This window comes from Arvicola amphibius, chromosome 7 (genome assembly GCF_903992535.2).
Source record: "Arvicola amphibius chromosome 7, mArvAmp1.2, whole genome shotgun sequence".
In the NCBI taxonomy this organism is placed as follows: Eukaryota; Metazoa; Chordata; class Mammalia; order Rodentia; family Cricetidae; genus Arvicola; species Arvicola amphibius.
This window is the reverse complement of record NC_052053.1, coordinates 92,910,146-92,925,415: the sequence shown is the minus strand read 5'-3', so window position 1 is coordinate 92,925,415 and position 15,270 is coordinate 92,910,146. Positions and strand designations below refer to the sequence as shown.

General features: G+C 45.1%; 1 protein-coding gene across 1 annotated transcript in view; it reads left to right on the top strand.

Moving 5' to 3' along the window:
* Ttll5 (tubulin tyrosine ligase like 5) overlaps positions 1-15,270 on the top strand; it is a 213,509-nt gene that overhangs the window by 174,723 nt on the left and 23,516 nt on the right. The window contains 1 exon segment of the mRNA XM_038335728.1: positions 14,531-14,745. Within this exon segment, the coding sequence (XP_038191656.1) occupies positions 14,531-14,745 (215 nt within the window).

Here is a 15,270-nt window from a genome sequence, read left to right as displayed (position 1 = left end):
TGGAATTATGAAGTATATGGAAATATGTTTTTTCAGATCTGTCAGAATATCTATCTTAGGGAAGAGGCAAGAACTCCCAAGAAGGGAGTTATCTTGTGTCTCCTGGAGAGGGGATAGAAATCATTCATCTTGGTTTTATATATGTATATACATCATTTTGTTTCTGTCCTGTGTTTTTCTAAACCACAACAGCTTTAGGTACAAGTGAGTAAGGGTGAAGTCCCAGGGTTTTGGGGGAGCAGGAGCGACTAAATCCTACCAACTTAGATTTATAGCAAGACAGCAAATGAGGTATTAGGTACCTAACTTGAGCTTCGTGATTTAGAGCACTTTATTCAGGAGCTACTCATAGTTCGTCACTTCAAGTAAAGTCCTGCTAGATTTCAGTCCAGCTAGCTGGGCTAGACCTGACCATCTGAATTACCACCAAACTATTGATTGATTGAGACATGGATTGCATTCTCAGTGTGGCCTGTATCTCTCCCCTCGTGCTAATTCTGTGGGTGAAGATGGTATTTATCTGATGAATACCCTGTGCTTTTAAGCCATATTCTTGAAGTATAGGTAACTAGCAGTTTGGCTAACTGCCTTTTTAAGATTCCTGTGTAGAATTAAAGTTGGGCTTATCAAGCATGCGTCCATAGGCGAGATGTTTGGAGACTAGCATGTTAGAGTCTTTGTATTTACCGTATGCTCGGGTGCATTATCATGCAGTGATGTGTAGTAATGCCTTCTATAAATAGCACCTTTCTCATGGTGATCTCCTAATAAATGTTTGGATGACCATATAGCTTCTTCTTCATTTCATGCCAAGAAAGTCCTCCACCCTTTTCTGCCTTCAGTCTGAGCACTTAGACATTCAGCCTGTTACCCCCGTGTTCATTTCAGGGAGACAAGTCTGATTTAGAGTGTCAGTTTAGAACCAACATATTCATCTGTGTAGAGTCAGCTTTGCTCTTCGTTTCCGCCACTGTCCTTACACTTACAGATCTAGAAATTGCCATGTGCCAAGTTCACGCCTGAGGAAAATGGACCGTGGTCACCTGGGAGTGAAAGAAGGAAGTCAGTTAAAGCCATTAGCAGAAGTTTAGGGACAGAATAAGAGACAGTCTCATCCATGATAAAGAAAGCGAGTACTGGAAGTGTGGGCTTCTTTATACCCTAGAGACTGAACCCAATAGCTTGCAAAACTTTGCACAAGATTGACAGACTTCCCCTGTAAATAACCTTTGTTAGCCATAGTGTCTGTGTTTTGGTTCCTCAGCTCTGCCACGGTAAAGTGAAAACAACCATACATGGTGTGTGCATGAATGACTGTTGACTGTGTTTTGATAAAACTTTATTACAAAACTGGCAGCGGTCTGGATTTGCCTGCAGCCCTAGTCTGTACAATCTGTATTCTAGGACAGCAGAAGAGGCCAGTTAAAACACTGATTGTTTTATTCATCCCATTTCTTTTTCAAAAAACTATTTTTATTGAGCTCTACATTTTTTCTCTGCTCCCCTCCCTGCCTCTCCTCTCCAACCCTCCCCCAAGGTTCCCATGTTCCCAATTTATTCAGGAGATCTTGTCCTTTTCTACTTTCCATGTAGATTATATCTATATAAGTCTCTCTTAGTGTTCGCATTGTTGTCTAGGTTCTCTGGGATTCTGGTTTGGCGGGCTGGTGTTCTTTGCTTTATGTTTAAAAACCACTTATGACTGAGTACATGTGATAATTGTCTTCTGTGTCTGGTTACCTCACTCAAAATGATGATTTCTAGCTCCATCCATTTTCCTGAAAAAATTCAAGCTGTCGTTATTTTTTTCTGCTGTGTAGTACTGCCATTGTGTAAATGTACCACATTTTCTTATCCATTCTTTTGTCGAGGGGCATTACATTGTTTCCAGGCTCTGGCTATGACAAACAATGCTGCTATCAACACAGTTGAGCACATGTCTATTCTTCATCCCATTTCTGATGGAAGTCGGTTTGGGAGGAGGCTCAATTGCTTTCATTTCTCACAAGTTCCCAAGGGATGCTAATGCCATTCTCTCAGGGACCGTACAATGAAATCCATCCAGAAAGAACTGTGTATATTCTCTCTGTCTTCTGTCTCTGTCTCTGTCTCTGTCTCTCGTCTCTCTCTCTCTCTCTCTCTCTCTCTCTGTGTGTGTGTGTGTGTGTGTGTGTGTGTGTGTGTGTGTGTGTGTGTGTGTGTGTGATTGGTTGTTTGCTGCCCCTTGGAAGGGAAATTGTATGTTAAAACTTAGTATCATTCTTATAAAACTTCAAGCAATCTGTTTTATGGGAGTCTCGTTGCTATCGTTCCTCAGCCAGATTCCCACGACCTGCTCATAAGTGAGTTATCAGAACACCTCCTTGCTCATTCTTCTTATCAGGGTACATTCTGCTCACTAGTCACTAGGCTGCCGGGACTCACATCTTTGAATAAGCGAGAGATAGGAGTGGGACAGAGTCCGCCCTTCTGCTTTGGTAGCGATGACCACTGCTTCAGCAGCTCTGGCTTATGAAGCCGCTATTCCAGGTGCTGTCTCTATCCTAATTCATGTAAGGGAGCTTCATGGGTGCTGGCGGCTTTGCTGAGTCCTGAGTTAGGGCTGGGAGGGTAGATCTTACAGACTTGATGTGTCCACCCCACTAGCCTCCTCTGATGACCACTTCCTTCTGCTCCTGGCTCCCTGCCTCTGTGAGAGGAAGTGCAAGAGCACTTTTCTTTGAACTGAGTGGGGGGGACTTGCTGGGGCCACAGTGACTACTGGTGACATCAGCATGAGTAGCACCTCATGCTGGGGTCCGGGTGGAGGCCTGGAGCATTGGTGAGGGCCCGAACTGACCTGATTCTAATTGGCAACATCGAGCTGATGTTATTCTTGGCGCAGGCAAAGCCATTACTCAGTGTCTCTGTTGAAGTGATTCTTTGTAAAGTCCTGCTTCCCAGCCCCAGCCCCCTGTTTTCCCTCCCACTCTTCTCTGCCTCATCCGCCTGAAAAAGAAGCCAAAAAGACAGAAAAGAGTAAGGGTGTCTGGGGGCCAAGGGCAGAAGTGCTGAGTCTCTTTTCACAGTGATGGGGTCAGGAGAGATTTTGTCGTGGGGCTCTGTTTTCTTTCAGAGCCCTTCCAGTTTTCAGAGACTAAGTTTGCTACTTGAGTAAGGTGAGCCAGGGTAGGAAGATCTGCATCTGTGTTCCTCTGGTCATCTTCCTATCTGTACTTTACTTCCCTTTCCCACAGGAACAGGTCTAACTTAGATCCCTAAAGCAACAAGTAATGCTCCTCCAGTTAGCACGGCAGGGAGCCGCGGCATTCTCTGAGAGGCCTCAAGTCTATGTAGGAATATTTGGGAGGCCCAGGAAGGTGATGGAATGCTACTGGGCTGGCCCCAGGGAGGCAACAGGTTGCTACTGGTGTGTGGTGAGGGTGTGTGTGTGTGTGTGTGTGTGTGTGTGTGTGTGATGTGTATGCAGTACTCTACAGGTGTGGGAGTGTGTCCCATATAAACATCCAAGTCTTGTTATTTTGCTCCTAAAAGTCTATAGCACCTGTCGAGAAAAAGCTCAGCTCCCTGCAGGAAGAAACTCTGTTTTCCTCAAGCTTCAGCTGCTGTGTGTTTGGGTGTTGTGGAAGTGCTGAGGCCAGGCATCCTTCCCTTTCCCAGCATAAGCAATGGCAGGGAGCTACTAATAGAGGCTCAGCCCTGCAGGAAGTGTCCTGAAGCCTTCCTATGTCTGATGGCGAAGGGTTGCCTGCCTGCAGCCTGCAGGGTGGTGGACCAAATGTCATGACATGTTGCATGTTTTTGTTTTCCTGTGTGTGGTGTGTGTGTGTACATATACATGCCTGTGCACTCTTTTCTCTTGACCTGTAGTGGGAACTCACTCATCTAACACTTGTGTTTCTAACGTTTCATTATTATTTTTCCTAGGACAAACTCTAATGCTGTAGTTTTGCCAAGCTAAACCGTCTTCTTTGTATTGAAAATATCTGGAATAATTGGTGTGAAAAATACCCTCACTGGCTTTGGAATGGTCCCTTGAGACAAGCTTTGGGTGTGTGATTTAACTCTTCCCTGTGCAGGGCATGACCTAGAACAGGTTATTGGAATGTCTTTGGATCTCATTTCCTCACTCTTTTATTGGAAAATAATGAGAGAGATTTGTTGGGGGAACCACTAGGATTATGATTCTCAATGAAACGTTACCAATTGTTACCAAACCAGAGCTTAATATTTGTACTGATTCACTGAACTCCTGCCTTTGATTAGCCCCATGTTCCTAAATGGGGTGAAAGATCATTCATATAACTTTCTCAGTCCACATAAGTAAGAAATGGGAAAACTGGATTTGAGCTCAGGGCTGTCAGCATCTGATATCCAAACTCTGGTTCCCATGCTGTGTGGCTGCTTCTAAGGCATTGTGTGTGTGTGTGTGTGTGTGTGTGTGTGTGTGTGTGCGCGCGTTTACATACACTGGAGCTCACGTATTTGGCAAGTTTTTACTGACACAAAAACCCTATCGAAAAGTTGTAATTCAGCTAATCATAACCTCTGCTTGGCTTTGCATTGCACGGTCTCAAAATAAAAAGTTTATTAAACCTATGAAAATGAAGGGCCTAGACATTATCCCAGTCCACCGCAATGCTTAAGTCAGTAGTGTCTTAAGGAGTTGATGGGAACATGCATGCTCCGCCTTCCCTTAGTCCTTCGTTATTAAGAAGGTTAGAAGCTAATGAGCCATGCAAGATCCTGAAACGTGTTCCAGAGGCTTCCAGATTCAGAGCTTGTGAAGACTGCTGTCTTTCAAATAGCTTTTAGTTTTTCTTTTAACCCTGTTACTAATGGTACTGTTTTATTTTTATTTCTGTTAGGTGTTAGGAGAAAACTGCCAGGGAACATAGCAGGAATCTACAGATTGAACGCCACAGACATTTTTGCATGGTTCACATCAGGTTTCCATGTTCAGTGCCCTATCAATGTGATTCTTAATGCACCGTCGCACTATAGACTGTCGTAAAAGGCGTCCCTGGATCCCACCAGGCGCTCTATAAAGCTGCTGCTGTGGCGGTGTCCCTCTGTGACCTGCAGGGACACGGCTCGTGTGAGGAGTGCCTCCTGTGAGGAGTGCCTCCTGTGTGCCCAGTGCAGCTCGTGGTTCCACTAATGAGGGAACCGCCCCGTCATAGCACCCTCAGGGCCTCGGCTGTGCCAGGCCAGAGGCTTCAGGAGCCCCACACACAACACCCGCGTGTCACTAATCAAGGGAAGTAGTCAGCTGTACCTGCTCTGCTCTGCTCCACCCCGAGATGCACGGGCAACGCCATCTGGACCTCAGCTTGGGTGTTCACACACCAGAGGCTGATGCACAGTGGTTCTCAACCTGTGGGTTGCATACTACTCCTTTGGGGGTCATATATCAGGTATTTACGATTCATAGCAGCAGCAAAATTACAGTTATGAAGTAGCAATGCAGTAATTTTATGGTAGGGAGTCACCAGAGAATGGCTGTATTAAAGGGTCCCAGCCTTAGGAAGGTTGAGGACTGCGAGTCTAGAGGGTTAAGATGGTGTTTGCTACAGGACCTGCTTTTGTCCGCTCTCTGCACCCTGCCTTGTGGCCTCTGTCTCTGCACACACGGCGGCACACAAAGCAGTACTTTTGTATGAAATGATGAAAGATGTCTTTAACAGGAAGCACTCCATCCATCTGAGATGGACGCAGGCGCAGGAAAATGAATACGTGAGCGAGGTCTGTATAAGATCTGCTCAGTAGGCCAACTGCGTATGATTCTGGGCTAAATCAAACAAATCGTTCATTTCAGAACAGAGATAGGTTAGGTAAACAGAATTTCAAGTTATCAGAGAATTTAGTGCTCTTTACTATTTCTCTTCAGTAATCAGAAGGCATAGATTCCAGCATGTTCTTAGAGTAGGTCTTTGAAAATGGGACGGTGAATTCCCTTTTGTTGACCAGCTGAGCTTTCAGTCTGAGGTATTTGCTTTGTTTTTAATTGATTTTCTACAGACTGAGCACCAGTAACTTGAAAACCCAAAAGCTTCACAATCCAAAACTTTTTGAGACCTTACATGATTCCACAAGTAGAAAATTCCTTGCCATAAAACTTTTCATGCACAAAATTGCTAAAAATTTTATATAAATGATCTTTAGGTTCCACGTATAAAGCATATATATATATATATATATATATATATATATATATATATAAAATGCTTCAGCAGATTGCACATTTGGACTTGGGTCTCTCTCTCTCAAGATCACTCATTATGTAAATGGATGTAGTCTAGAATCTGAAATATTACCAAGCATTGAGTAAGGTATACTCAACCTGTGTGTATGTGTGCTCACTCATGCTTGTATGCATGTCTGCATATGTGTGTATATATAGATATTTATGGCATATATACTCAAGCATGCTACTTTTGAAATAATTAACAAGGAGTTGCTTTTGGGTGTTTTTTTTTTTTTTTTCCTAGAAAATGATTTTGGAGAAAAGCAATTTAGGTTTGGGAAGATGGCTCAGTGCTGAGCGTGTGTTGAGAGTTTAGATCCCCATCTCCCATATAAAAAGGTGAGTGTGGTGATTCATGTCCTATAATACTGGAGTGGCTGAGAGGCTGAACAGGAGGATCAAGGAGCTTGCTGCTAGCCAGTCCCATCAACTGACAGTACCAGCTGGGTTCACTGACAGGTTTTGGTTTTGGTTTTGATTTTGATTTTCAAGACAGGAATTTCTCTGGTTAGCTGTAGCTGCCCTGGAACTCACTCTGCAGACCAGGCTGCCTCAAACTCAGAGATCCAGCTGCCTCAGCCTCCCAAGTGCTGGAATGAAAAGGCGTGTGCCACCATGTCAGGTTAGAGATACATTCTCAATAAATAAAGGCAGAAGCCAGGGAGTGGTGGCGCACGCCTTCCATCCCCGCACTCAGGGGCAGAGGGCAGGGGGATCTCTGTGAGTTCCAGACCAGGGATGCATAGTTTCTACTATAAATTAAAGGCAGTGAGTACTAGAGGGAGATTCTCATGTCACCTCCACGCAGGGCGTGTGTGTGTGCAGGGTTCTTGCTGTGGTGGTGCATGTTGTGTTTCATGTGTGTGTGTGGCGTGTGTATATGCGTGTGCATGCAGCACCATAAGAAAAAGACATTTGTTTTCCTCTTCGGCTGGGTGAAAGTTACAGTGTTAGCCTTGTTTATGTTTGCCTTAGAAAAGAGGTTTGACTTAAAGGATGTACTTTATACTCTTGTTCTCTGAAAGGGAGTCCAGATAACAGGGATGGAAGGCAATCTGGATGTGGTGGCCCACTCTACACCCTGGGTTATGAATCGCAGCTTACTACACAGTAACTGCATATTCATGGAGAACAATTCACGTTTGTGGGCCTTGACTCCTTCTGTAACAGAGGTGGTGGTGCAGCCCGCTGTAGATGACAGGTAGGGGTTAGCAGAGTTTAACATGTAAAGCGTGTAGAAGCATCCTGACCCATGGTAAAGAGTTCCCTAAGGATTAGTTGCTCTTAAACTGGGTAATCCAGCTCGTGGGAGTCTGAGACAGGAGGATGTCAGAGTTTGAAGCTAGCCTGGCCTAAGAGTGAGACCTTGTTTTAAAAAAAAGCAAAAAATTCAGCTGCTCTTAATGTAGCTTTTCATTGTGGGTAAAAAAGCCACACAACACAATAACCTCTAGCAGTTCTTGCGATCCAGGGCAGCGTTGTTAACTGTACATGTCCCTGGACAGCAGGTCTCTAAAGTGTGTCCATGCTGCAGGACAGAAACTGCAGCCACACTGAGCAATGCTTCCTCCTCCTCTTCCTCGCAGCATCCAGTGCTGCTATTTCCCTCGCTGTTACTAGGGGTTTGCTTGCTTCAGGGTTTTCATATGCCTAGACTATTGTAGGATTTGCCTTTCTCTGACTGCTTTGTTTTACTTAGCATCACAGCCTCACGTTTCATCCGTACCATAGCATGTGGAGAAAATGTCCCCACCACACATGATGTGTCCTTTCCAAAGGGGAATGTCCTACCTGGACAGGAGTACACTATGGTCTGTGTGTCACATTGCTTTCTCTGCTCAGTCATCAGTGCGCACCTAAGCTGCCTCCATAGTCTGGCTGTCTCAGTAAGGCTTCGCTGGACATGGCACTGCAGCTGCGATGTTTATACCTTAAATGCACACAGTATTATAATTTCAACCCTAAAGTTTTAGTTCAACTCCCTGTGCTTCTCCCAGAGGCAGAGAAGATGTATCTTGGGAGCAGGTCCAAGCTCGTTAATTAGCTACCTATTTGGACAACTGAAAAGGGGTATGTTATTAATTTGTTCACAGTTGTTGGAGAGAGAGGCACGAGAATGAGTTAAAAATAGAGATTAATACCAGGATAAAATGAATATATTTTTAGAATTGTACAGGTTTATTGCTAACACATTTGTCCAAAGACAGAAATGTCTTATAAACTGAAGGAGGAAAACAGCGTCAGCATCAAGTTTTGATGGAACTTTTGTGGGGTACAAACCATTTCTGCATAATGATCAAGGGAAAGTCAAGGAAATTACTCCTCTGCCATTTTGGAACAAAAGACTTTGAAGGGCTGTGGAGATGGCTCATTCACTCAGGTGCTTATCAAACAAACCTGAGGACCTGAGTCACACACATCACATGAGAAAAGGCCAGACATGGTACTGCTTGCCTACAGTCCCAGCCTGTGAAGGGTGGGTGTGTTCAAAATGGAGAGTGAAAAGTGTGGGGCCGGCGGTGGCGCCCGCCTTTAATCCCATCACTCAGGAGGCAGAGGCGTGGCGGATCTCTGTGAGTTCAAGGCCAGTCTGGTTTACAGAGCAAGTTCCTGGACAGCCAGGCCTACACAGAGAAACCCTATCTCAAGAAAAAAAAAAAATACTGTTTTTTTTTTTTCATTCTACTCAACTATGTGTTACAATTTTATTTATGTGACTAGGATTATACATCTATCCCTTGTCACTTTTGTAACATTTTACTGTTAGTTTTAAGTCATTTTGATTACCATATAGAAAATATAAAATCATAAAAGCAATGATAGGCCTACCTTTGCAGATATGAAAAAAAACCAAGATGTTTAGTGGTTTGTGTGTGCAAGAAAGTATATCATCCCTGTCTGTGAGTTGCCAGAGAGGAACCCTTTGGAAGCAGCTTTGTATGGGCTAATGGGCATTATGCTACCTGGTTAGATCAAAATCTGAGGAGAGAAAATCCTATTTAAAAATGTTTGCTCCTCTGGAACTGGTGTTTAAGGGCCACACAGAGGTGCTGCCCTGCTCAAATAGAGGCCAGTTGCTGCTTCCCCTCCCAGGGTGCTCAAAAGAGTAAACCCAGAGTCCCTGTATTGCAGAGAGCTCTGCTCTATCATGGGTCAGCCTAAGAGAAGGCCAAAGGCAGTGTTTTTCTGGAAGGAAAAAAAAATAAAAGCTTCCTAGAATTTAATCTCTGCACAGCATTATCTTTCTAGTAAGAGGCCAGATCTTGCTTCTCCGTGACCTACTGTGACCTTCCCCGTCATAGTCTGTGTGCTTCCATCAGAAACCCCTCCTTCCCACCCACAAGCACCCTGTGTTGTGGGAGAAGGAGGGCCTTTCCAGTCTTTCGCCTGGGGCCATGCCAGCCCTCAAGCTGTGGTTTTCTGAGTCTCCTTGCTGTTATGTGGCTGTTTCCCACACCCAGCAAAGCAGGAGGAAGCCTGGATATGTTGAGCTGGTCAGTAGAATCATTTCTTCCCCCATTCCCTCGCTCCGAGCACACTCAGGATGGCAGACCACCGCCTGTGTTGCTGATAGTATATATCTGGGCATCTTGTGTTGTGAGCAGAAGCTCCATCTGATTCTTCTTTCCGCTTAGGCATGGTTATCAGAAGAATTACTCCCAGTAATCTGTGACTGACAGAGTTGCGGGATTGAGGCCAAAATATAGGGCAGGGGAAGGAAGCCTAGGGAAGCTGATTTCTGCCACTGATCTCAACACGTTCACTCACAGGTCCGCCTTTAATAGAGCCCGGTGTTTCCTGGGCTGTTCCTTACAGATGTGCTTGCTTTAACCCCATTCCAATTAACCTTAGCTTTGGTGAGGTGTCCAGAGACATGTCTCTATTGTCGAGTCTTTAACAGGTAATGTTCAACTGGTGTGTCATCATACACAATGGTGATCACTTCATTTTCCATTGAGTGTCCAAGAGCATGGCTACCAAACCTTTTACTACCCTTGGAATACAGTCCATGCCTGTTGTGTTGAGGCTTAAGCAAGCTTGAATCTGTTAAATTGGGATTACAATTGACTGCATGTAACAGCTAAATGAGTTAGGTGTGTTAGAGTTTTCCCATATAATTAAAAATCTGTGGAAATAGGCTCTTCCAGACTCCATGGTGCCATCAGAAACCCATGCTCTTCTTCTCTGTCTTCAACACGCTTTATTGATTGTGTTCGTCTTACCCCCATCTGCCACTGGCAGGCAGTCCATGCAAGACGGAAGCAGAGCAGGGCCAGCTATGACTATTAGCCATCTTTCTGTTCTGAAAGAACTGTCCTAGACCCACACCCCAGGCACTTCTGCTTAGATCCCATTGGCCAGAAGTGTGGGTATGGTTATCTTAGGAATAAGAGAAACAGCAAGTATAATTTATCTTTTAAGTTTTTAAGGTAAGGCACATATATTCAAACAGACCCTGAATAGTGTCACTAGAAAGAGAGAAGCGGTAATCTCCAGGCCAGTTGAGCCTCCTAGGAAAGATTTCCTCCACACCTGCTTCATTTTAGTTTTTTGAAGGACTTTGCACAGAATTTGCATTTGGAAAGTAAACTTCCTTTCTTTGGGATCTGCAGAGGACTTGTTTAGACTTTGTGAACTGTATGTAAATACTGTACACTCTAGGTACTAAAATCTAGAGGAAAAAAAAACCTTACCTTATATGTAAAAATACACATGCCTGTCTTCTGACTTCCTATTATTGTTACGAAATATTCAGTCGTTACTTTAAAAAAAGAAAGAATAGCTGATATAGCACTGTGTGTGTGTCTGTGTGTCTCTGTGTGTGTGTGTGTGTTCTTCGTGGTGTAAATATTTATTAAGCATCAGACACTCTGTAAGTCACTGTGGGTACAACAGAAGTTAATTGTGAGGATTTGAGAGATGGTTCAGTGAATAGAGTATTTACTGAACAATCATGGGGACCTGGGTTACCATCCCTGGTACCTACCTAAAGGCCAGCTTGCACGCAAACTTGACTTCCAGCCTCCACCTGTGTGTTCATATGTGCAAGGTTGTGTGTGTGCACACACATGTGCTCTCTCTCACACTCATTCTCACACACACACACTCCTTCTGAAAAACTTTTTTGTTTGTTTTTTGAGATGGTGGGGGGTCTCACTATGTAGCCTAGTTACCAGGCTGGCCTCAAACTCAGAGATCCGCCTATCACTGCTGCCCAAGTGCTGGGATTAAAGACATGTACCACCACCACTGCCCAGCTGAAAAACTTTTAAACAAAAACGATGATGATAATGAAGGAGGAGGAGGAGGAGGAGGAGGAAGAGGGGGAGGAGGAGGAGGAAGAGGAGGAGGAGGAGGAGGAGGAGACGGATCAAACAAAGGCATCCATTGCCGTTGTGCACTGTCAGGAGAAGAGGAAAACTATGTTTGTTAAGTGGCCACCGTACATGTAGGATGGACTAACTCTGATAAGAGCCTCATGGATACATCTTTATAACTGCTCAGAAGAGGGAAAGATTATTTCTGCCAGAAAGAATTGAGTAAATATGGTCTGAGAACCTAAACATATGTTTTCATTTTAAGAGTTTGCGTTCCCAGCTAGTGAGCATCATCATAAGACCAAAAAAAAAAATCTGTTGGAAAAATGCATAACCAACCACCATTCGCAGAGGATTACAGATAGGTGGGATTGCGTGCTCTTTGGTTCCTCTTTAAACTGAGGATGAGGTTTGGGAAGGAATGAGTGTGTGCTGTGTCTGATTGTGTGGTGTGTGCCCCTTGGCTAATTTCCAGGCACCTTTGTTGAGTTCCTGGGCTAGAGTGACCTGTGGGGCCTTCATTTGCTCTCCAACAGTCCAGAAAATAGCTACAACTGCCTACAAGACACGGGAAGCTCAGAGATTTTACTCCACACAAAAGCCCTCAAACCCCTCTCATATCTCCCTTGCCAGACTTTGGGACTCAGTTCCCAAAAATGGGCATTCCAAAGTCATAGAATAGAGAAGAACTGTAGACATTTTTCCACAGCTTCTTGAGTCATATTTTTCAAAAAACATAATTTTTTATTTTGGGGGGAATTTCTTATCATATACCCCAATCCACTCATTTCCCAATCCCTCCATATCTGCCCTTCATCCTTATAAGGCCACCCAGGAAAACTTAAAAATATCATAAAAAATAGAAAAAACTACAAATAAGAATTTCAATTAAGTGACTAGAGAGATGGCTCAGCAGTTAAGAGCACTGGCTGCTCTTCCAGAGGACCTAAGTTCAATTCCCAGCAACCACATGGCAGTTCACACCTGCCTGTAGCTCCTGTTCCAGAGGATCCAACTCCTTCACACAGACATACATGCAGTCAAACACCAATACTCATAAAATACAAATAAATATTTTTCAAAAAAAGAGAAAAAAACAAATGTAAAATGAAAAACAAAAAAGCAGACAACAACAGCCAAAAAAAATAATAATAATCCACTTCAGTCCTCCCTCTTTCCTGCCTCTTCATTCATATTGGTGGCCCTGGAGCTGCAGCGTCTTATGAAGTCTACTCTTCTGTCCACACAGCTTCACTTGTAAATGTTCATCATGTAATGTGTTGTCGGTCAGGTTCAAGGCCTCTGGCTTCTGCTACGCCATCGGTACTGGACCCTCACTGAAACTCCTGTCCTCCCAGAGATCCTGCCGCTCTGGTCCCATAGGCCAGTCCCTTTACTTGCTCCAGCAGGTCACAAGTAGGATGGATGTCGGGGAGTTCCCACTTGAAGTCCTGGGTGTGCACCTAAGTGCTAGCCAAGTCTGTGTAGGCTGTGGGACCACCCCCGACGGGTGAGGAGTGACACCTGCTCTCCTGTGCCTTGCTCATCCAGGTCCATTATCCCAGGACTGGTGAGGGGCGGAGTGGAGGAGGGGGCTCTCCCCTGGCCAGTGAAGGGGCAGGCCAGCTCTGCACAGCCATGATGCTTCAATACTTGATTTGCATGGGCCCCGGTGGTAACATGGGTAGTGGACATCAACCCAGACCCCAGCTGCTACAGGAGACCCCAGGACCCAGACATGACCAGCAGCAGCAGCTTGGGCCAGGATTTCACCAGGCGCCTGGGTAGCAGGACAGGCCTCTTAAATCAGCATCCGCCCAGCCTCAGCATGGTCCCTGGACTCCAGCTGACCCAGGTGGCGGCCCAGACCCCGAGCACTTACACGGCCTCGTTAGCATTTGCCTTATGATTGTGAGAACCCAATTTGGATTCCCAGAACCCACGTAAATGCCAGGCGAGAATGGTGACCAGTTCGTAATTCAGAAGACAGACAGGGAATCATGGAGCGGGCTGGCTAATACTAGCCATGTTGCTGAGCTCTGGGTTTTAAGAGACCCTGCCTCTGTGAATAAAATGGAAGAGCATGAGTCCCAGCATAAGGTTGAGTTCCAGCATGAAGGTCAGGTCTCCACATGCTCACAAATACACACACACACACATACACACATGTATCATACACCTGTAAACATGAATATGCATGTACATGCATACCACACACATACATAAAAGTGGAAAAAGTATTGCTAAGTGTTCATTTGGAAGAAATGCACCTTCACATTCTGCAGATTGTGTGGCTCTCACCGTGTTTAAATGTTCTGGGTCTTTCTGGGCCCACCTCGTGCAGAAGGTATCAAGTGCCAGTCGTGTTTCCATTGGGTGATATGTTCATATAGTAAACTTACTTCAAGCATTGTCAAGTGTTACATCTTAGGTTAAAGTTTAGTTCAGTGAGGTGTTACTGTCCTAGGATTCGGAAACTAGCCCTCAAGGTCAGGCGTGACTTGGCTCCTAGTTTCTGTTCCTGCCTCATTTCTCCAGCTGTTCGCACAGGGTGCACTGGTCACACAGGCTTCTTTGCTTTCCTCTCATCCTGAAGTAATGCAGTATCCCAGCCATGTTTCCAGGTCATTTTCCTCTGCCGCAGAAGGACAGTCATTAAACACTCCTTAAACTGAACAGCAAAGGGAACTAAGCTGAGAGACCAAATGCTTTTCTCGTGTGTGTGTATTGACAAACCCTCAGTGCCCAGGTGCCTTGTGTTTTCAGAAGCCCCTGGCAACTCTTCATTGAGAGACCTCTCTTCTCTGAATCAAATCTGTCCCGCCAACCTGAGGGGAGTTTCTCCTAACACTTAATACCAGCGTGTCCCTTCGTCTTTGCCCCTGTTCAGGATTTCAGATCAGTTGCATCCCACCAGGGGTGGTGAAGGAGCTCTCCATCGATCACTTTCTCTTTTTCCTTACAGGCGATCTTTGGCAGCCAGACACTACCTAATACCAGTTTATGGACGATGAATAATGGTGTAGGCTGCAGGATTTCAAGTGCCACAGCTGGTGGCCAGAAGCCAAACACCCTGCCACAAAAAGTGGTGCCACCTCCAAGTTCTTCCACCTTGGTCTCCAAGCCCCCATCCAATCACAAACAAGTGCTCAAAAAGGCCGCATCCCAGAGGGCTTGCAAGTAAGTTTTCCATAATGGCATGTGCAGTTCCCAGTGTCGTGGCTGGTGTCGCGTTAGTCCTCAGCCAGCCGCGCTCACTCGTTAGAAAGTCTTCAAGACCATTTGAATTGAAATCCCCACACCTGATGAAGTATGGTGTCAAACTTGGGTCTCTGCCATGGTTCCAAATTGGAATCATCTGAGGAGGAGTATGCAGTATCTGGGCTCTGTCCTGTAGGGGAGCGGCCACTGTGCCTTTAGATCCCCTGGTAATTGTGATAAGGTACCTACAAGGTTCAAGGTTATTGCTACTCAGTTCTGCTGACCTCTGACAGGAGCTGCAGACCATGCACCAGATAATGGTCCTGAGCTGTTGGCTTGGAGAACGGAGGCTGCAAAGGTCTCCCTCGGGGTCTCCTCTGCTCACGCTACAGAATCAGATCCTTTCCATTTCTGGTCACACTCAGCCCTCCTCTTATTTACACATTTGTGTCTAGGCAGTTAACTTTATCAGTGCTGATCAAAGAGCTGTGTAGCAATGGCATT